The 23,518-nt window shown below is 50.5% G+C and overlaps 3 protein-coding genes across 5 annotated transcripts; 2 read left to right on the top strand and 1 right to left on the bottom strand.

Annotated features, from left to right (window-relative positions):
• The first annotated feature begins 121 nt into the window (after positions 1 to 121).
• Positions 122 to 10,292, top strand: na (sodium leak channel non-selective protein na). 3 transcript variants are annotated; one of them, XM_017170042.3, is made up of 16 exons: positions 122 to 351; positions 970 to 2,235; positions 2,302 to 2,414; positions 2,485 to 2,595; positions 2,678 to 2,821; positions 2,879 to 4,408; positions 4,477 to 4,608; positions 4,684 to 5,049; positions 5,109 to 5,859; positions 5,928 to 6,227; positions 7,143 to 7,337; positions 7,402 to 7,588; positions 8,007 to 8,261; positions 8,324 to 8,597; positions 8,659 to 8,821; positions 8,887 to 10,292. In XM_017170042.3, the coding sequence occupies exons 2-16, from the start codon at positions 1,027 to 1,029 to the stop codon at positions 9,817 to 9,819; spliced, it is 6,663 nt and encodes a 2,220-aa protein (XP_017025531.1). In that variant the 5' UTR covers positions 122 to 351; positions 970 to 1,026; the 3' UTR covers positions 9,820 to 10,292. The 3 variants fall into 3 exon arrangements, with proteins under 3 accessions (XP_017025531.1, XP_017025538.1, XP_017025521.1); XM_017170049.3 differs by having other exon boundaries at positions 4,711 to 5,049; XM_017170032.2 differs by lacking the exon at positions 122 to 351 and adding an exon at positions 793 to 898.
• A 354-nt stretch (positions 10,293 to 10,646) lies between these two features.
• Muc12Ea (Mucin 12Ea) lies at positions 10,647 to 21,262 on the top strand. Its single transcript, XM_017169525.3, has one exon. It carries the CDS (start codon positions 10,652 to 10,654, stop codon positions 21,047 to 21,049), a length of 10,398 nt encoding a protein of 3,465 aa, XP_017025014.3. The 5' UTR covers positions 10,647 to 10,651; the 3' UTR covers positions 21,050 to 21,262.
• Positions 21,263 to 21,375: 113 nt separating this feature from the next.
• LOC108076650 (antigen 5 like allergen Cul n 1) lies at positions 21,376 to 22,653 on the bottom strand. Its single transcript, XM_017169586.2, has 2 exons — positions 22,024 to 22,653; positions 21,376 to 21,965 (listed from the first exon to the last, which is right to left on the bottom strand). Exons 1-2 carry the CDS (start codon positions 22,620 to 22,622, stop codon positions 21,662 to 21,664), a joined length of 903 nt encoding a protein of 300 aa, XP_017025075.1. The 5' UTR covers positions 22,623 to 22,653; the 3' UTR covers positions 21,376 to 21,661.
• Between the last annotated feature and the right edge of the window lie 865 nt (positions 22,654 to 23,518).

Raw genomic sequence — 23,518 nt, forward strand, 5'->3', positions numbered from 1 at the left:
GCCACTCCGGCGGAGGGATATAAAATCGACCCGTAGCACTGCGCAGGCGTTGTCGTGGTTGGGGGTTGCAAGCCAGCTTTGTCACTGGAGCATTGTCACCTTAGTTGCTTGACTGAGGCTCTAAAGCTCTGACTGACTGGCGGCCGAGAGTCCTGCCTTGGCGTTGGAGTTCGCGTTCGAGTTCGAGTTCCCTCGCATCCTGTGATTAATTTTTTTAGTGTGTGGACAAAGGAAGAGCCAAAGCCAGGTCATAATCCGTGTATATATATTCCTGCAGCGGCCTGTTTAGCTCCTCTCCCTTAAAGAAAGGCCTTCTACAGCAGCAACTCCTCAGCCCCGGGGGGGTGAAAAGTGAGTAAACGTGTTTGGAAATGACTACTGACAGTAGGAGTCGTGGTCATGACAATGCATCTCGGCAGAAGAGGGGTTGGGGATGTATAGCAATGTACTCTGGTGTTGAATGTGTGTATAAATATGTGACTCGGTGCCTCTTTGAGGGTTGCAAATGTCTCATTCAGATCCTTTTACACTGGGAAATAAGTTTGAAATGTAAACGATAGTTACTAAAAAGAATTCCTAAGGATCTGGGGAGTATATCTATGATTATGTATACATATTTTAGGCTTGCACGGAGTCTCCCCTGATTTCTCTCAGTTTGAGTCCTTGGCTGTATGTAGGGCGGCCACCTGGGCAGCTGTTTTAATGTAAATATTGACTTGGCTCTCTGCGCTCTAATTGCCGGACTGGCCAGGATATGAGGCAGGGCCATAGGTTTTACCTAAAAGTATGAAAAGGACCTCTTTACACCTGTGTTTTAGCAAAGGCAAACTTATAGTTCCTTCCAAATTCATAAAAGCATAAAAAGTAACAAGAAAAACAGACAAAAACTATCTCAAGGGTGCGTTAATGATGTCTTTTAACATTTATTTAATATTAAATTTAATTTCGAATAAATAAACTTACTTCCAGCATCCCCACACCCACTTCCATCTACCCTCCCAACCGTGGCCAGGATGAGCCGCTTGAATGATTGACCGCCTTCAGATTCGTCGCTTGGGTGCAGCTGCTAGAAACAAACGCGCAGGAGTAGGAGCGGGTGGAGGAGCTGGAGCTGGAGCAGGATCAGTGGGAACAGCCGGAGCGACAGCAGCAGGAGCAGCAGCAACCGGCGCGGGAGCAGCAGCTGCAGGAGCAAGACCAGTTGCAGGAGCAAGTTCAGGTTCAGGCGTAGGTCATCACTCCCACCCAACGCACTCGACCAGCGGCATCAATACGCCGGCCACGGCCAGCACGAGCTCATCCAGCGGCAACAGCTTGACCCCGCAGCAGCAGCATCATCATCATCATCATCATCAGCATACTCACGGGCATCACCACGGCGGCCATCATCACCATTCCTCGCTGAGCCACCACTCGCACCACCAACACCACCCGCAGCATCCCACCCACCTCGGCCACTCGCAACCGGCGTCGGCAAGCCAGTTTAGCTTCAATCCCTCGCCGGGAAGCAGTCCTGGCAACGGGCTGGGAGCTCGCCAGGATGCGGCCAGTGCGCTCAATAGTCCCACAACCATTGTGAACTCGGGCAGCGGCAGCGGAGGCGGCAGCAGCGTCGCCTTCGGGATGCAGTCGCAGCAGCAGCAGCAGTCGCAGCAGCAGCTGGGCTCCTCCGCCACCGCGGCACCGTCCTCGGGCGGTGGCCACAACAATGGAGCCGGCCTGGGTCTGGGCAGTTCATCGGGAGGCGTGGGCGTCGTTGGGGTTGGCGGTGGCGGCGGTCTCAATCTGCTTGGCGGCATCGGTGGTCTGGGCGGCATGGGTGGCGGAGCAGCTGCCGCCGGAATGGGCATCTGCGGTGGCATCAGCAGCACCGTGGGCAGTGCCGCCATCACCGGAGTGCCACCCATCGGGCTGGGCATTGCCACTGGCATTGGCAACAAGATAATGCTTGGGCGGAAGCAGAGCCTCAAGGGCGGCGAACCCTTCCTCGCGGATTATGGGCCCGAGGAGTCGCTCAACGAGAGCGCCGACATCGAGTGGGTGAACAAGCTGTGGGTGCGCCGCCTGATGCGTCTCTGTGCCTTGGTCTCGCTCACCTCTGTTTCGCTCAACACGCCCAAGACCTTCGAGCGGTATCCTTCGCTGCAGTACATCACCTTCTTCTCTGACACGGCCGTCACGCTGCTCTTCACCGCCGAGATGGTGGCCAAGATGCACATCCGTGGGGTATTGCATGTGAGTGGAAGCGTAATTCCTATACCTCTTTACGTTATTTATTTCAATCTCACGTTATTTTGCCAGGGTGAGGTGCCTTATTTGAAGGATCATTGGTGCCAGTTTGATGCCTCCATGGTCAGCTTCTTGTGGATTTCTATCATTCTACAGATCTTTGAGGTGCTCGAGGTAGTTCCCAAGTAAGTTTTTGATTAGTATAAGAGAACCTTGAGCTGAATAACCAGAGACTTTTTTTTAATTCTTTCCAAGATTCTCCTATTTGTCTATAATGAGAGCGCCTCGTCCTTTGATTATGATACGCTTTCTCCGAGTCTTCCTGAAGTTTAGCATGCCCAAAAGTAGGATAAATCAGATCTTCAAGTGAGTTTCTTTAGCTTAAATAAATAAATGATTGATTTATATATTTAATAATTCCCTTAATTCATCTCTTAATGATTTACAGACGTTCGAGCCAGCAAATCTACAACGTGACCCTGTTCTTCCTATTCTTCATGTCCTTGTATGGCCTGCTGGGGGTTCAGTTCTTTGGCGAGCTCAAAAATCATTGTGTAATGAATAACACAGAGTACGATCTGCTCAAGAGACCGTGAGTATTTTATATATATTTAAAATATAAAATATTAACAAAATATCTTGTAACTAGAATCTTAACCATCAACTCACTGGCCATTCCGGACACTTTCTGCTCGATGGACCCCGATTCTGGCTATCAGTGCTCGCCGGGCATGCGCTGCATGAAGATGGACTTCCTCAGCAGCTACGTGATAGGCTTCAATGGCTTCGAGGATATTGCCACATCTATTTTCACAGTGTACCAAGCTGCCTCGCAGGAGGGTTGGGTGTTCATCATGTACCGGGCCATAGATTCCCTGCCCGCCTGGCGAGCCGCCTTCTACTTCAGCACCATGATCTTCTTCCTGGCCTGGCTGGTGAAGAACGTGTTCATTGCGGTGATCACGGAGACCTTCAACGAGATCCGCGTCCAGTTCCAACAGATGTGGGGGGCACGGGGACACATCCAGAAGACGGCTGCCTCGCAGATACTCAGTGGCAATGATTCCGGCTGGCGGCTGGTGACCATCGATGATAACAAACATGGTGGCTTGGCGCCGGAGACCTGTCATGCCATCCTGCGATCGCCCTACTTCCGCATGCTGGTGATGAGCGTAATCCTGGCCAATGGCATTGTGACGGCCACCATGACCTTCAAGCATGATGGCAGGCCAAGGGATGTGTTCTACGAGCGATACTACTACATAGAGCTGGTCTTCACCTGCCTGCTGGATCTGGAGACGCTGTTTAAGATCTACTGCCTCGGTTGGAGGGGCTACTACAAGCACTCGATCCACAAGTTTGAGCTGCTCCTGGCCGCCGGCACCACGCTGCACATTGTGCCCATGTTCTATCCCTCCGGACTGACCTACTTCCAGGTCTTGCGAGTGGTGCGCCTGATCAAGGCCTCGCCTATGCTGGAGGGATTCGTGTACAAGATCTTTGGGCCCGGGAAGAAGCTCGGATCGCTAATCATCTTTACCATGTGCTTGCTGATCATCAGCTCAAGCATTTCGATGCAGCTCTTCTGCTTCCTGTGCGACTTTACCAAGTTCGAGTCCTTTCCGGAGGCCTTCATGAGCATGTTCCAGATCCTCACCCAGGAGGCCTGGGTGGAGGTAATGGACGAGACAATGATACGGACCAGCAAGACCCTGACACCCCTGGTTGCCGTGTACTTTATACTCTACCATCTGTTCGTGACCCTCATCGTGCTCAGTCTTTTCGTGGCGGTCATTCTCGATAATTTGGAGTTGGACGAGGACATCAAGAAGCTGAAGCAGCTCAAGTTTCGAGAGCAGAGCGCCGAGATCAAGGAGACGCTGCCATTCCGGCTGCGCATCTTCGAGAAGTTTCCCGACTCGCCGCAGATGACCATCCTCCACCGCATACCCAATGATTTCATGCTGCCCAAGGTGCGCGAGAGCTTCATGAAGCACTTTGTCATCGAGCTTGAGACGGAGGACTCCCTAGTGGAGAACTGCAAGCGGCCGATGTCCGAGTGCTGGGAGTCCAATGTGGTCTTCCGCAAGCAGAAGCCCGTGCGGATCATGAACAAGACGGCCAAGGTCCGAGCGGCGGGCAGCAGTCTCCGCAAGCTGGCCATTACGCACATCATCAAGTGAGTTGTCCTGATCTTAGCTAGAATTTTATATTGAGTAACTTGGTTTTTGTTTTTGTGCCCTGCAGCGACAGCAACAACCAGCGCCTGATGCTGGGCGACTCCGCCATGCTGCCAGTGGTGGGCACAAAAGGCGGCGGCGGCCTCAAGTCCCAGGGCACCATCACCCACTCGAAACCGTGGCGCGTTGACCAGAAGAAGTAAGTATCCGGGCACTGCCCACCCCAGGCGAGGCGGCGCGACCCGTGTGATGTGTGTCCACTACCAATCCGCAGGTTCGGCTCCCGCTCCATCCGCCGCAGCGTTCGCTCCGGCTCCATTAAGCTGAAGCAGACGTACGAGCATCTGATGGAGAATGGCGACATTGCGGCTGCTCCGCGGGCCAACTCTGGACGCGCCCGGCCCCATGACCTGGACATCAAGCTGCTGCAGGCCAAGCGCCAGCAGGCGGAGATGAGGCGGAATCAGCGGGAGGAGGATCTGCGCGAGAATCATCCCTTCTTCGACACTCCCCTTTTCTTGGTGCCACGTGAGAGCCGCTTCCGCAAGATCTGCCAGAAGATTGTTCATGCGCGGTACGATGCCCGGCTGAAGGATCCGCTGACAGGCAAGGAGCGCAAGGTCCAGTACAAGAGTTTGCAGTAAGTGGTGTCCTTTTTGGTTAGTCCTGCCATTTCATTAAGCTAATTCTTACCTGCAGCAACTTTCTGGGCCTGGTTACCTATCTGGACTGGGTAATGATCTTCGCTACCACATTGTCCTGCATCTCCATGATGTTTGAGACGCCCAACTATCGGGTAATGGACCATCCCACACTACAGATTGCCGAGTACGGGTTTGTGATCTTCATGAGCTTGGAACTGGCCCTCAAGATCCTGGCCGACGGGCTCTTTTTTACACCGAAAGCGTACATCAAGGACGTGGCCGCTGCCCTGGATGTCTTCATCTATGTGGTGTCCACTTCTTTCCTGTGCTGGATGCCCCTGAATATACCCACCAATTCGGCGGCCCAGCTGTTGATGATCCTGCGCTGCGTGCGGCCACTGCGAATCTTCACCCTGGTGCCGCATATGCGCAAGGTGGTCTACGAGCTGTGCCGCGGCTTCAAGGAGATCCTGCTCGTATCCACCCTGCTCATCCTGCTGATGTTTATCTTTGCCAGCTACGGTGTTCAGCTGTATGGCGGTCGCCTGGCCCGCTGCAATGATCCAACGATATCAAGGCGGGAGGACTGCGTGGGTGTCTTTATGCGACGCGTCTTTGTCACGAAGATGAAGTTAACCCCTGGCCCGGATGAGTCCTATCCAGCAATGCTGGTGCCCCGCGTCTGGGCCAATCCGCGTCGTTTCAATTTTGACAATATCGGTGACGCCATGCTGACGCTCTTCGAGGTGTTGTCCTTCAAGGGCTGGCTGGATGTGCGCGATGTGCTCATCAAGGCGGTGGGTCCGGTAAGTTAACTACTGGAGGCTCTGGCAAATATTATGTAATCCATCGATAATACATCTCTCCTGCCCAGGTTCATGCCGTGTATATCCACATTTACATCTTCTTGGGCTGCATGATCGGATTGACCCTGTTCGTGGGCGTGGTGATTGCCAATTATTCGGAGAACAAGGGCACGGCCTTATTGACCGTGGACCAGAGGCGTTGGTGTGACCTCAAGAAGCGTCTGAAGATTGCCCAGCCGCTCCATCTGCCCCCCAGACCCGATGGTCGCAAAATTCGGGCCTTCACGTATGACATCACCCAGCATATTATCTTCAAGCGGGTCATCGCTGTGGTGGTGCTGATCAACAGCATGCTGCTCTCCATAACGGTTTGTAACCAGCTAGAAAGAAAGGGATTAAATGGAGGAGTGGTCAACCTGGAGAGAATATAAAGAATAAGATGTGTAACGCGAATTCAAGAGACTTAGCCCGCTTTTTCACTATTTTAACAGTAGCTTTATGATATTCTCTTCTCTCTTTTACTTTGGCTTTTTACTTACATTTTAGAGAAAGCTACCCGAAGAGCGAAGAAATAGTTATGGCGTTACGCATCTTAGTCTTTACATTATCTTTATGTTAAACTCAACAAAGTGTGGCATGAATATATGATTTTATATTAAAAAAAAACAAAAGAGTGAACCACGAGAATGCATGAAATTATATTCAAATTAAAGCACGATTACTAACAATAATATTTATATGAAATATTTAATAATCTACAAACTATATATGTGTATACCCAAGAGAAAGTTTCTCATTAGAAGGCACATTAATTAGGGTAATGCATTATCCTAAAAAATCTGTGTTAAATGTGAAAAAATCATATATAAGAATATGCCTAAAATAACAACATTTAAATTCTATACATTTATTTTTTAGCAACGTTTGATTTTAAACCTAACCCAGCTGCCAAAAAGTATGCTTTTGATTTACCCAAAACTCCCATATTTATTGATGCATGTCAAAGCACTCGTGTACATAGATATATTAATGTATATACGTGTATATATGCATCTGTACACTGGTGGAACCGAACCAAAATCGAAAAAAAATTATATATATAAAGCAAGAAACATGAATGTTATGTAAGAAGCTCTTAGAGCCTAGCGACTAGAGATTTTAGACCGATTTTTAGAGCTCGACTTGCCGTCCGAGTTTTCTAGTGACTCTCACTCTCCAACTCTACCCTTATCTTTCTCCCTATTTCTCTCTCCATCTCTCTCGTTTCGATTTGTCTACTGCAGTGGATCAAGGGAGAGGTGCATACGGAACGCCTGGTGATCGTCAGTGCGGTATTGACCTTTGTCTTTGTGGTTGAGGTGGTGATGAAGAACATTGCCTTTACACCGCGCGGCTATTGGCAATCTAGGCGCAATCGCTATGACCTACTGGTCACCGTTGCCGGTGTGATTTGGATCATTCTGCAGACGATTCTGCGGGTAAGTTGTCTGTCCATTGTCCATACTCACTGATCCCTCCTGATCATCTCCTAATGCCTGGCAGAACGATCTGTCCTACTTCTTTGGCTTCATGGTGGTCATCCTGCGCTTCTTCACCATCACCGGCAAGCACACCACACTGAAGATGCTTATGTTGACCGTGGGCGTCTCTGTATGCAAGTCCTTCTTCATTATCTTCGGCATGTTTCTGCTAGTCTTCTTCTATGCGCTGGCCGGAACAATCCTTTTCGGTGAGCTGTAGATCAGATCCCCCACCGAGTCAGTGCTGCCAAAGATCCTTTTTTCGATTGATTAGTTTAATTTGAGAAAGGAAAGTCCTTTTTTTGGGTAACTTTTCAATTTGTTCTATAAATGTTGAAGGGTTTTCTTTGGCACTAGAGTGTCACAAGAATAGCACTTACATCTCTTCAAAATTAAGCAAACTATATATAAGATATAAAGGCTTAAAAGCTATTAAAATAATTTAATATTTTAAGAAAAGAATTTTCATATTGCGAGAGAGAATTCGTCGTTTATCATCATGAGCTTATTAGAGGTTCTTGCAGACAGAAGCTTTTTATATTCAGAATAACAAGGACACATTGGCAGCACTGATTCTACCGAGTCCAGACCCGAGTCTCTGCCCTTCACTGATCACTTTCGTTTTAGGAACGGTCAAGTTTGGCGAGGGCATTGGTCGGAGGGCTAACTTTGGCTCCCCGGTCACCGGGGTGGCCATGCTCTTTCGTATTGTCACTGGCGAGGACTGGAATAAGATTATGCACGACTGTATGGTCCAGCCGCCGTACTGCACCCACGGCGATAACTATTGGGAGACGGATTGTGGCAACTTCACCGCCAGCCTCATATACTTCTGCACCTTCTACGTGATCATCACCTATATAGTGCTCAACTTGCTTGTGGGTAGGGTTTATATTACAATATATACCTGCTTCTTTGAATTAATTTGTTGTCCCTTCCTGCAGCTATTATCATGGAGAACTTTTCGTTGTTCTACTCCAACGAAGAGGATGCCCTGCTCTCCTATGCGGATATACGCAACTTCCAGAACACCTGGAACATTGTGGACATCCATCAACGTGGCGTCATACCCGTGCGGCGGGTGAAGTTCATTCTGCGCCTCCTAAAGGGCCGCCTGGAGTGCGATCCCCAAAAGGATCGCCTCCTGTTTAAGTACATGTGCTATGAGCTGGATAAGCTACACAATGGCGAGGATGTAACCTTCCACGATGTCATCAAGTGGGTGACTTTTATTTAAACCCAAAAATTTAGCCTCTAATTTGCTATCTTGCCATTCCAGCATGCTGAGCTACCGCTCTGTGGACATTCGCAAGGCCCTGCAGCTGGAGGAGCTGCTGGCGCGTGAGGAGTTCGAGTATCTAGTGGAAGAGGAGGTGGCCAAGATGACCATTCGCACCTGGCTGGAGGGATGCCTCAAGAAGATAAGGGCCCAAAATGCTAGTGTACGTATTTGGATAAAATCATTCTTAAGATTATAATAATAATTCCTCTTCTAAAACCCTTACAGAAGCAACAGAACTCGCTGATAGCTGGCCTGAGGGCCACTAATGAGCAGCCTGTAATGCGGCCCAATGTCCAGGAGGACAAGGCTCCCCTGGGTTCAGCGGACAAGGCCACCATCAGCACGATCAGCGGAGTGGTGGCCGGTGGCTGTCCGCCCACCAGCGATGCCTTCTCGCCCACATTTAGTTCCACGGAAAACGAGGAGAAGGATGTCAGCAGCAGTGCCGTTGTGCTGCCCCACCCAGAGCCGGGAGTGGCAGCAGTGACGACAACGGGAGTGGGACCAGGAGCGGGACCAGTAGCTGGAATAGTCGGAGCACCGGTGGTGGCCGGGCGCCACGTCATGGCTGTGAGCAAGCGGGGTTATGCCCTCAACCGCTCCGACTCCACGGGCAGCTCGGCGGGGCGTAAGTTCCTGGCGCCCACCTCCAGCGATCCGCAGCAGCGCTCGACGCTCAGCGACAAGGAGCGGCTCCACATCAGCAGCCAGCAGAGGAAGAAGAACTCGATGACCACACTGCCGCATGCGGGGCAACTGGGCCAGCTGGGCAAGCAGAGGGCCGGGGCTGCCGGAAATGTGGGTGGCGAGGCCAACAAGTCGACCAATTTCTTTGCCCAGGTTAATAGCGAGATCGGCCAGTTCCATTATCCGACAATAAACGCAGCCGCCGCCTATGGGCACGGACACGGACATGGTCATGGGCATGCCCACGGTCATGGTCACGGGCATGGCCATGGGGCGGGACACGGCATGGACCTGCATCAGCAGCAGCATCATCACGGCGCCCTGGGCAGCCCATCGGCCATCATGAGCCAGCTGATCGGGGGCAGCGGGAAGCTGCTGCCGTTCAACAACCAGGCCAATGTGGTCTACGAGGTGCACGATTGGTGGCAGGAGCAGGTGCTCTGCACACAGACCAGCGACGACGAGATCTAGTCCTGGCACAGGGGACCGCACAGTCCTCGGGAGCGCCTGGCATTAACATTATCAACTAGTGGCCTAGAGTTTTGTATATGCCTAAGTAAATACTATATATGTAAATGTTAACAGATCGCAGATGCGATTGGCAACCATTAGTTTTACATAAGTTTATTGTTTGTTGTTGTGCTAGATGGAGGTATGATCGGTCAGTTGGTAACGGTAACATTGTTATACATAGCTAAAATATATTTAGATATATACGATATATTATATATGTGACTCTGAGTGGACTCCACAACTCGCCAATCAAATAGGAATGCCAAGATCCCCAGATCGTTTTCAATTAGCCAAGTTTATACCGAATATGTTATAGAGAAGAAGCGTATTGAGTTATTTTGTGGGTGGCCAGACATCGGCGCAGCACAAATAATATTAACTAAATACTACCAAAGCCCCATTCAATGCGACCTCTCTATCTCTCTTGCAAAGCGAAGAAGCGAAATAAAATCGTTCACATTGCAGAACGTTTTAAAAAAATAATCTCTCTCTCTCTCTGGCGGGTTAATGAATGAATGGTTCGGGGAACTTGGAACTTGGAACGTGAGCCCTCCGGGCCCTAATTGCGTCGCTGCGTCGCGGCCTGTCGATAAGACGGGCTTATGCAAGCCCGTGCCAGGCTTACGGAACGGGTGCGTGCCCCGAGCTAGCCAGCGCATCCGTTATGGGGGCGGCGGGTGCTAGGTGCCTGTCCGGAATGCAAATTCCCGCACAGACTTAAATACGCGCCTGGCCGAAACGCCAGGTTCAGTAACCAAAGGGTGCTGCCCGAGTGTCGACAGTCCCCAAGATGCAGCTGCTCGTCGTGTGCCTTCTGGCGGCCACCACGGCCGCCTTTACGATGTTCGGTCCGCACATTCGCATTGTGCCGGGCCAGCAGCCCAATGAGATCGTGCTCCACTTCCGCAACCCCTGCAACAACAAGACGAGCACAACCACCTTGAAGCCACCACCGCCTCCGTGCCCTGAACATCCCACAACGCCAGCTTGTGAGCATCGAACCACCAGACCGGTCCCAACAAAGCCACACTGTCCGCACGACACCACTACGCCACACCATTGCGGACAAGAAACGACCACGAGCAGACCCACCACGCCAAGTCCAACTTTCCTTACAACCATTAAAACAACATTTAAGCCATCCGATGCAACGACTCTAAAGCCTACAGAGGGAGCAACAACTGCCAAGCCAACCACTCTGAAGACTACAGACGGAACAACAACGGCCAAGCCAACCACTCTGAAGACTACAGAGGGAACAACAACGGCCAAGCCAACCACTCTGAAGACTACAGAGGGAACAACAACGGCCAAGCCAACCACTCTGAAGACTACAGAGGGAACAACAACGGCCAAGCCAACCACTCTGAAGACTACAGAGGGAACAACAACGGCCAAGCCAACCACTCTGAAGACTACAGAGGGAACAACAACGGCCAAGCCAACCACTCTGAAGACTACTGAGGGAACAACAACGGCCAAGCCAACCACTCTGAAGACTACAGAGGGAACAACAACGGCCAAGCCAACCACTCTGAAGACTACTGAGGGAACAACAACGGCCCAGCCAACCACTCTGAAGAATACTGAGGGAACAACAACGGCCCAGCCAACCACTCTGAAGAATACTGAGGGAACAACAACGGCCCAGCCAACCACTCTGAAGACTACTGAGGGAACAACAACGGCCCAGCCAACCACTCTGAAGACTACTGAGGGAACAACAACGGCCCAGCCAACCACTCTGAAGACTACTGAGGGAACAACAACGGCCCAGCCAACCACTCTGAAGACTACTGAGGGAACAACAACGGCCCAGCCAACCACTCTGAAGACTACTGAGGGAACAACAACGGCCAAGCCAACCACTCTGAAGACTACTGAGGGAACAACAACGGCCAAGCCAACCACTCTGAAGACTACTGAGGGAACAACAACGGCCAAGCCAACCACTCTGAAGACTACTGAGGGAACAACAACGGCCAAGCCAACCACTCTGAAGACTACTGAGGGAACAACAACGGCCAAGCCAACCACTCTGAAGACTACTGAGGGAACAACAACGGCCAAGCCAACCACTCTGAAGACTACTGAGGGAACAACAACGGCCAAGCCAACCACTCTGAAGACTACTGAGGGAACAACAACGGCCAAGCCAACCACTCTGAAGACTACTGAGGGAACAACAACGGCCAAGCCAACCACTCTGAAGACTACTGAGGGAACAACAACGGCCAAGCCAACCACTCTGAAGACTACTGAGGGAACAACAACGGCCAAGCCAACCACTCTGAAGACTACTGAGGGAACAACAACGGCCAAGCCAACCACTCTGAAGACTACTGAGGGAACAACAACGGCCAAGCCAACCACTCTGAAGACTTCTGAGGGAACAACAACGGCCAAGCCAACCACTCTGAAGACTACTGAGGGAACAACAACGGCCAAGCCAACCACTCTGAAGACTACTGAGGGAACAACAACGGCCAAGCCAACCACTCTGAAGACTACTGAGGGATCAACAACGGCCAAGCCAACCACTCTGAAGACTACAGAGGGAACAACAACTGCCAAGCCAACCACTCTGAAGACTACAGAGGGAACAACAACTGCCAAGCCAGCCACTCTGAAGACTACAGAGGGAACAACAACTGCCAAGCCAACCACTCTGAAGACTACAGAGGGAACAACAACTGCCAAGCCAACCACTCTGAAGACTACAGAGGGAACAACAACTGCCAAGCCAACCACTCTGAAGACTACAGAGGGAACAACAACTGCCAAGCCAACCACTCTGAAGACTACAGAGGGAACAACAACGGCCAAGCCAACCACTCTGAAGACTACTGAGGGAACAACAACGGCCAAGCCAACCACTCTGAAGACTACTGAGGGAACAACAACGGCCAAGCCAACCACTCTGAAGACTACTGAGGGAACAACAACGGCCAAGCCAACCACTCTGAAGACTACTGAGGGAACAACAACGGCCAAGCCAACCACTCTGAAGACTACTGAGGGAACAACAACGGCCAAGCCAAGCACTCTGAAGACTACAGAGGGAACAACAACGGCCAAGCCAACCACTCTGAAGACTACTGAGGGAACAACAACGGCCAAGCCAACCACTCTGAAGACTACTGAGGGAACAACAACTGCCAAGCCAACCACTCTGAAGACTACAGAGGGAACAACAACTGCCAAGCCAACCACTCTGAAGACTACAGAGGGAACAACAACTGCCAAGCCAACCACTCTGAAGACTACAGAGGGAACAACAACTGCCAAGCCAACCACTCTGAAGACTACAGAGGGAACAACAACTGCCAAGCCAACCACTCTGAAGACTACAGAGGGAACAACAACTGCCAAGCCAACCACTCTGAAGACTACAGAGGGAACAACAACTGCCAAGCCAACCACTCTGAAGACTACTGAGAGAACAACAACGGCCAAGCCAACCACTCTGAAGACTACTGAGGGAACAACAACGGCCAAGCCAACCACTCTGAAGACTACTGAGGGAACAACAACGGCCAAGCCAACCACTCTGAAGACTACTGAGGGAACAACAACGGCCAAGCCAACCACTCTGAAGACTACTGAGGGAACAACAACGGCCAAGCCAACCACTCTGAAGACTTCTGAGGGAACAACAACGGCCAAGCCAACCACTCTGAAGACTACTGAGGGAACAACAACGGCCAAGCCAACCACTCTGAAGACTACTGAGGGAACAACAACGGCCAAGCCAACCACTCTGAAGACTACTGAGGGAACAACAACGGCCAAGCCAACCACTCTGAAGACTACTGAGGGAACAACAACGGCCAAGCCAACCACTCTGAAGACTACAGAGGGAACAACAACTGCCAAGCCAACCACTCTGAAGACTACAGAGGGAACAACAACTGCCAAGCCAACCACTCTGAAGACTACAGAGGGAACAACAACTGCCAAGCCAACCACTCTGAAGACTACAGAGGGAACAACAACTGCCAAGCCAACCACTCTGAAGACTACAGAGGGAACAACAACTGCCAAGCCAACCACTCTGAAGACTACAGAGGGAACAACAACTGCCAAGCCAACCACTCTGAAGACTACAGAGGGAACAACAACTGCCAAGCCAACCACTCTGAAGACTACAGAGGGGACAACAACGGCCAAGCCAACCACTCTGAAGACTACTGAGGGAACAACAACGGCCAAGCCAACCACTCTGAAGACTACTGAGGGAACAACAACGGCCAAGCCAACCACTCTGAAGACTACTGAGGGAACAACAACGGCCAAGCCAACCACTCTGAAGACTACTGAGGGAACAACAACGGCCAAGCCAACCACTCTGAAGACTACTGAGGGAACAACAACGGCCAAGCCAACCACTCTGAAGACTACTGAGGGAACAACAACGGCCAAGCCAACCACTCTGAAGACTACTGAGGGAACAACAACGGCCAAGCCAACCACTCTGAAGACTACTGAGGGAACAACAACGGCCAAGCCAACCACTCTGAAGACTACAGAGGGAACAACAACTGCCAAGCCAACCACTCTGAAGACTACAGAGGGAACAACAACTGCCAAGCCAACCACTCTGAAGACTACAGAGGGAACAACAACTGCCAAGCCAACCACTTTGAAGACTACAGAGGGAACAACAACTGCCAAGCCAACCACTCTGAAGACTACAGAGGGAACAACAACTGCCAAGCCAACCACTCTGAAGACTACAGAGGGAACAACAACGGCCAAGCCAACTACTGTGAAGACTACTGAGGGAACAACAACGGCCAAGCCAACCACTCTGAAGACTACTGAGGGAACAACAACGGCCAAGCCAACCACTCTGAAGACTACTGAGGGAACAACAACGGCCAAGCCAACCACTCTGAAGACTACAGAGGGAACAACAACTGCCAAGCCAACCACTCTGAAGACTACAGAGGGAACAACAACTGCCAAGCCAACCACTCTGAAGACTACAGAGGGAACAACAACTGCCAAGCCAACCACTCTGAAGACTACAGAGGGAACAACAACTGCCAAGCCAACCACTCTGAAGACTACAGAGGGAACAACAACTGCCAAGCCAACCACTCTGAAGACTACAAAGGGAACAACAACTGCCAAGCCAACCACTCTGAAGACTACAGAGGGAACAACAACTGCCAAGCCAACCACTCTGAAGACTACAGAGGGAACAACAACTGCCAAGCCAACCACTCTGAAGACTACAGAGGGAACAACAACGGCCAAGCCAACTACTCTGAAGACTACTGAGGGAACAACAACGGCCAAGCCAACCACTCTGAAGACTACTGAGGGAACAACAACGGCCAAGCCAACCACTCTGAAGACTACTGAGGGAACAACAACGGCCAAGCCAACCACTCTGAAGACTACTGAGGGAACAACAACGGCCAAGCCAACCACTCTGAAGACTACTGAGGGAACAACAACGGCCAAGCCAACCACTCTGAAGACAACTGAGGGAACAACAACGGCCAAGCCAACCACTCTGAAGACTACTGAGGGAACAACAACGGCCAAGCCAACCACTCTGAAGACTACTGAGGGAACAACAACGGCCAAGCCAACCACTCTGAAGACTACTGAGGGAACAACAACGGCCAAGCCAACCACTCTGAAGACTACTGAGGGAACAACAACGGCCAAGCCAACCACTCTGAAGACTACTGAGGGAACAACAACGGCCAAGCCAACCACTCTGAAGACTACTGAGGGAACAACAACGGCCAAGCCAACCACTCTGAAGACTACTGAGGGAACAACAACGGCCAAGCCAACCACTCTGAAGACTACTGAGGGAACAACAACGGCCAAGCCAACCACTCTGAAGACTACTGAGGGAACAACAACGGCCAAGCCAACCACTCTGAAGACTACTGAGGGAACAACAACGGCCAAGCCAACCACTCTGAAGACTACTGAGGGAACAACAACAGCCAAGCCAACCACTCTGAAGACTACTGAGGGAACAACAACGGCCAAGCCAACCACTCTGAAGACTACAGAGGGAACTACAACTGCCAAGCCATCCACTCTGAAGACTACTGAGGGAACAACAACGGCCAAGCCAACCACTCTGAAGACTACTGAGGGAACAACAACGGCCAAGCCAACCACTCTGAAGACTACTGAGGGAACAACAACGGCCAAGCCAACCACTCTGAAGACTACTGAGGGAACAACAACGGCCAAGCCAACCACTCTGAAGACTACTGAGGGAACAACAACGGCCAAGCCAACCACTCTGAAGACTACTGAGGGAACAACAACGGCCAAGCCAACCACTCTGAAGACTACAGAAGGAACTACAACTGCCAAGCCATCCACTCTGAAGACTACTGAGGGAACAACAACGGCCAAGCCAACCACTCTGAAGACTACTGAGGGAACAACAACGGCCAAGCCAACCACTCTGAAGACTACTGAGGGAACAACAACGGCCAAGCCAACCACTCTGAAGACTACTGAGGGAACAACAACGGCCAAGCCAACCACTCTGAAGACTACTGAGGGAACAACAACGGCCAAGCCAACCACTCTGAAGACTACTGAGGGAACAACAACGGCCAAGCCAACCACTCTGAAGACTACAGAGGGAACTACAACTGCCAAGCCATCCACTCTGAAGACTACTGAGGGAACAACAACGGCCAAGCCAACCACTCTGAAGACTACTGAGGGAACAACAACGGCCAAGCCAACCACTCTGAAGACTACAGAGGGAACAACAACGGCCAAGCCAACCACTCTGAAGACTACTGAGGGAACAACAACGGCCAAGCCAACCACTCTGAAGACTACAGAGGGAACAACAACTGCCAAGCCAACCACTCTGAAGACTACAGAGGGAACAACAACTGCCAAGCCAACCACTCTGAAGACTACAGAGGGAACAACAACTGCCAAGCCAACAACTCTGAAGACTACAGAGGGAACAACAACTGCCAAGCCAACCACTCTGAAGACTACAAAGGGAACAACAACTGCCAAGCCAACCACTCTGAAGACTACAGAGGGAACAACAACTGCCAAGCCAACCACTCTGAAGACTACAGAAGGAACAACAACGGCCAAGCCAACTACTCTGAAGACTACTGAGGGAACAAAAACGCCCAAGCCAACCACTCTGAAGACTACTGAGGGAACAACAACGGCCAAGCCAACCACTCTGAAGACTACTGAGGGAACAACAACGGCCAAGCCAACCACTCTGAAGACTACTGAGGGAACAACAACGGCCAAGCCAACCACTCTGAAGACTACTGAGGGAACAACAACGGCCAAGCCAACCACTCTGAAGACTACTGAGGGAACAACAACGGCCAAGCCAACCACTCTGAAGACTACTGAGGGAACAACAACGGCCAAGCCAACCACTCTGAAGACTACTGAGGGAACAACAACGGCCAAGCCAACCACTCTGAAGACAACTGAGGGAACAACAACGGCCAAGCCAACCACTCTGAAGACTACTGAGGGAACAACAACGGCCAAGCCAACCACTCTGAAGACTACTGAGGGAACAACAACGGCCAAGCCAACCACTCTGAAGACTACTGAGGGAACAACAACGGCCAAGCCAACCACTCTGAAGACTACTGAGGGAACAACAACGGCCAAGCCAACCACTCTGAAGACTACTGAGGGAACAACAACGTCCAAGCCAACCACTCTGAAGACTACTGAGGGAACAACAACGGCCAAACCAACCACTCTGAAGACTACTGAGGGAACAACAACGGCCAAGCCAACCACTCTGAAGACTACTGAGGGAACAACAACGGCCAAGCCAACCACTCTGAAGACTACTGAGGGAACAACAACGGCCAAGCCAACCACTCTGAAGACTACTGAGGGAACAACAACGGCCAAGCCAACCACTCTGAAGACTACTGAGGGAACAACAACGGCCAAGCCAACCACTCTGAAGACTACTGAGGGAACAACAACGGCCAAGCCAACCACTCTGAAGACTACTGAGGGAACAACAACGGCCAAGCCAACCACTCTGAAGACTACTGAGGGAACAACAACGGCCAAGCCAACCACTCTGAAGACTACTGAGGGAACAACAACGGCCAAGCCAACCACTCTGAAGACTACTGAGGGAACAACAACGGCCAAGCCAACCACTCTGAAGACTACTGAGGGAACAACAACGGCCAAGCCAACCACTCTGAAGACTACTGAGGGAACAACAACGGCCAAGCCAACCACTCTGAAGACTACTGAGGGAACAACAACGGCCAAGCCAACCACTCTGAAGACTACTGAGGGAACAACAACGGCCAAGCCAACCACTCTGAAGACTACTGAGGGAACAACAACGGCCAAGCCAACCACTCTGAAGACTACTGAGGGAACAACAACGGCCAAGCCAACCACTCTGAAGACTACTGAGGGAACAACAACGGCCAAGCCAACCACTCTGAAGACTACTAAGGGAACAACAACGGCCAAGCCAACCACTCTGAAGACTACTGAGGGAACAACAACGGCCAAGCCAACCACTCTGAAGACTACTGAGGGAACAACAACGGCCAAGCCAACCACTCTGAAGACTACTGAGGGAACAACAACGGCCAAGCCAACCACTCTGAAGACTACTGAGGGAACAACAACGGCCAAGCCAACCACTCTGAAGACTACTGAGGGAACAACAACGGCCAAGCCAACCACTCTGAAGACTACTGAGGGAACAACAACGGCCAAGCCAACCACTCTGAAGGCTACTGAGGGAACAACAACGGCCAAGCCAACCACTCTGAAGACTACTGAGGGAACAACAACGGCCAAGCCAACCACTCTGAAGACTACTGAGGGAACAACAACGGCCAAGCCAACCACTCTGAAGACTACTGAGGGAACAACAACGGCCAAGCCAACCACTCTGAAGACTACTGAGGGAACAACAACGGCCAAGCCAACCACTCTGAAGACTACTGAGGGAACAACAACGGCCAAGCCAACCACTCTGAAGACTACTGAGGGAACAACAACGGCCAAGCCAACCACTCTGAAGACTACTGAGGGAACAACAACGTCCAAGCCAACCACTCTGAAGACTACTGAGGGAACAACAACTGCCAAGCCAACCACTCTGAAGACTACAGAGGGAACAACAACTGCCAAGCCAACCACTCTGAAGACTACAGAGGGAACAACAACTGCCAAGCCAACCACTCTGAAGACTACAGAGGGAACAACAACTGCCAAGCCAACCACTCTGAAGACTACAGAGGGAACAACAACTGCCAAGCCAACCACTCTGAAGACTACAGAGGGAACAACAACGGCCAAGCCAACCACTCTGAAGACTACAGAGGGAACAACAACGGCCAAGCCAACCACTCTGAAGACTACTGAGGGAACAACAACGGCCAAGCCAACCACTCTAAAGACTACTGAGGGAACAACAACGGCCAAGCCAACCACTCTGAAGACTACTGAGGGAACAACAACGGCCAAGCCAACCACTCTGAAGACTACTGAGGGAACAACAACGGCCAAGCCAACCACTCTGAAGACTACTGAGGGAACAACAACGGCCAAGCCAACCACTCTGAAGACTACTGAGGGAACAACAACGGCCAAGCCAACCACTCTGAAGACTACAGAGGGAACAACAACTGCCAAGCCAACCACTCTGAAGACTACAGAGGGAACAACAACTGCCAAGCCAACCACTCTGAAGACTACAGAGGGAACAACAACTGCCAAGCCAACCACTCTGAAGACTACAGAAGGAACAACAACTGCCAAGCCAACCACTCTGAAGACTACAGAGGGAACAACAACTGCCAAGCCAACCACTCTGAAGACTACAGAGGGAACAACAACTGCCAAGCCAACCACTCTGAAGACTACTGAGGGAACAACAACGGCCAAGCCAACCACTCTGAAGACTACTGAGGGAACAACAACGGCCAAGCCAACCACTCTGAAGACTACTGAGGGAACAACAACGGCCAAGCCAACCACTCTGAAGACTACTGAGGGAACAACAACGGCCAAGCCAACCACTCTGAAGACTACTGAGGGAACAACAACGGCCAAGCCAAGCACTCTGAAGACTACTGAGGGAACAACAACGGCCAAGCCAACCACTCTGAAGACTACTGAGAGAACAACAACGGCCAAGCCAACCACTCTGAAGACTACTGAGGGAACAACAACGGCCAAGCCAACCACTCTGAAGACTACTGAGGGAACAACAACGGCCAAGCCAACCACTCTGAAGACTACAGAGGGAACAACAACTGCCAAGCCAACCACTCTGAAGACTACAGAGGGAACAACAACTGCCAAGCCAACCACTCTGAAGACTACAGAGGGAACAACAACTGCCAAGCCAACCACTATGAAGACTACAGAGGGAACAACAACTGCCAAGCCAACCACTCTGAAGACTACAGAGGGAACAACAACTGCCAAGCCAACCACTCTGAAGACTACTGAGGGAACAACAACGGCCAAGCCAACCACTCTGAAGACTACTGAGGGAACAACAACGGCCAAGCCAACCACTCTGAAGACTACTGAGGGAACAACAACGGCCAAGCCAACCACTCTGAAGACTACAGAGGGAACAACAACTGCCAAGCCAACCACTCTGAAGACTACAGAGGGAACAACAACTGCCAAGCCAACCACTCTGAAGACTACAGAGGGAACAACAACTGCCAAGCCAACCACTCTGAAGACTACAGAGGGAACAACAACGGCCAAGCCAACCACTCTGAAGACTACAGAGGGAACAACAACTGCCAAGCCAACCACTCTGAAGACTACAGAGGGAACAACAACGGCCAAGCCAACCACTCTGAAGACTACTGAGGGAACAACAACGGCCAAGCCAACCACTCTGAAGACTACTGAGGGAACAACAACGGCCAAGCCAACCACTCTGAAGACTACTGAGGGAACAACAACGGCCAAGCCAACCACTCTGAAGATTACTGAGGGAACAACAACGGCCAAGCCAACCACTCTGAAGACTACTGAGGGAACAACAACGGCCAAGCCAACCACTCTGAAGACTACAGAGGGAACAACCGAACAAACAAGCCGAAAGACAACCGCTGATGGCAGCACCACCGCATCTCTGCCACCGTTCATTATCTTTGATTCACTGAGCACAGTGGCTGCCTAGTTTTAGTTTAAGATCCGAAAAAATGTTGATAAGGTTTTCTAAATTCTATTAAATATACATATATACATTTGTTTGTGTTTCGCTTAGTGACAATAAAGAGTTGCAAAAATAGTATAAATTACAATTGTAACAATTAAATAATTGTTTAGCAAATTAATAATTAATTAATATTATACTTTTCTTTTTATCTTGTAATCTCGAATTTTTATATTACTTGCTTCGTTTTTTTTTATTATGGGCCACGTAAATTATATTGTAAATAACAGATTAACAAAAAAAAAAAAAAAAAAGAAAGGAAAAGATTAAATAGAAACATGCATAAAAAGTTATTTAAATAGCTGTGTTATTGCCAATAACCCATATGCTTATCATTATCATATTATACTTTAAATACTAAAAGCGTTATAATTTTCTTGGCGTAAAAAGTTCGTAGAAGAAACCTGGAAGTTCGTGGAGTTTATATAAATACTGTCCCCCAATTTGCTAGTCCTTGTTGTTATAGTTTCTGATATCGGAGTACAGCACATACTCTAATTTGAACATTCTCTCAAGGATGTACCTTTGGGTAAGAGGCAGGAAAATGGAAATTAATTCGAAGAAGGAAGCTTCCTTCTAGAATGGAATGTTGTTGTCCAGGGTGTTGCCATCCTCGGCACTCTCCTCGCTCTCGTTGTCGGTGGAGGCATCCTGCCAGTCGCAGAGTCCTGAAAACTTCTCACTGACCCGGTGCTGGGGACACTTGGAGCCTGGAGGACCTGCCTGATAGATGGGTTCGTTGAAGATATTGTTGTAGTCGTAGTTGCAGGTGAGCATGAACTGGTAACGATTGGCCTGTGGCTCCAGAAAGCGGACGCCGGCACAGCCCACGCGCTGGACACGATCCGAGACCAGCAATGTGAAGTGACCAATCTTTTTGCTGAAAGGGAAAAGAAATCCGGTAAGTTTGAGGACTCTACATAAGCTTTGACACTTACCCCTGTGGATGCGGATGATAGCGGTCGATGAAAGTCTGGTTGGCATCCTGGTATTCGCGGAACCAATTGATCACGAACGACTTCATGCGCCGCGAATGCGACTTAAACTCCCGGCCGATCCAAAAGTAGCCTATGTTCTGGCCGCTGAACGCGAAGCGCGGCGTATTCCTACACTTGTCGTGGGCGAACTGGCAGCGCTTGGCATGCAGGGCGGCCATCTGCTCCAGCTCCGAGTCCCAGCGCAGCACTGGCATGCGAGCGGCGCTCTGGTAGCCCTCCAGCTCACCGCCGGCGATCCGTGACCTGGCCAGATTGTGCATGTCGAGGAGCAGCTGCCGACGCCGCTGGCTCATGTCCAGGAGCTTCGGCTCCGGGCCGCAGCTGGCAGCAAAGCTACCATTGTTGCCACAGGCTATGTGGGGTGCCTGCACCAGATGCGTTCCATTGTAGACCTGGCAGAGAGAGGTGGCGCAATAGCGACCACCGGTTGATCGGGATGCAGTGTCTGCCGAGGATTTTTCAACCAGCAGCAGCTGAAGCAGGAGCACTACGGCCGTGAAGCTGCACTTGCTCCGTAATCTCGACATAGTCATCGGCATCTCGGCGGTCAGCAGACTACTGAGCTGGGATTGCGCGGCAGTTTGGGCTTATGAATGGCACGACCTCGGTTGCGACGCTGCTGCTGCGGCTGCTGCCGCTTTCCCACAGCTCTCAGGGTTGGGCAGAGGTCTATAACTGGTTCCGATTAGAAGGAAATTAGCCAGAGAATCATCGGGGAGTCAGCTGGAAGCCGGCTTAGATGAGGACATCGGACAGGCCAATTCTTAAAATAAAGGTTCTATCTTTATTAGAGAATAATCACCAAGAAGCAGCTCTAACTAAGCTCGTCTCACAACAGGTTCTAGTACAGAATAAGCCACTTTTATGGGTTCTTTTGCAGTTAAGAATACAAGGGAATATAGAATGTATTTAGAATGGATTTTTCATTAAAAATTTAACTTAACTTTATTACTTATTAAGATAAATGCTCATTTAATAATTAATTAATTAAGAAAATAGGTCCTTGTTAGGTTGTTGGTCTCCGGTTGAAGATACATCCTTCCTGGATAATTACTCTGGTTGTACAGAAAACTATAATACCTACGAGTGCAATGAGATTTCGCTGCACCCTAAGATCTCTGATCATTGGCTCCCAGCTAATCCGACTTGAGGCAGACCGGTTTGGCATCGGCTCATCGCCATGGGGCAATAGGTGGGCCCGATGGGCTCCTGTATAATTGGTAATCAGTATTGCCGGCGAGTGTGGGAAAAATGCCCGCTTCAAGGAAATTACCAATAAGTAGTAGCCATGCGAGCCGGGGAATTATTCTCTTTCCGCCTTGGGCACAACACACACACAACTTGACTAGATGTCATTAACACGTAACACCAACAATAACAGCAGAACATCGTAAACCCCAAAGGGGAAGAAAATAACAAGAACCCAAGTTCACTT

The sequence above is a fragment of the Drosophila kikkawai genome, chromosome X (assembly GCF_030179895.1).
Source record: "Drosophila kikkawai strain 14028-0561.14 chromosome X, DkikHiC1v2, whole genome shotgun sequence".
Taxonomy (NCBI): Eukaryota; Metazoa; Arthropoda; class Insecta; order Diptera; family Drosophilidae; genus Drosophila; species Drosophila kikkawai.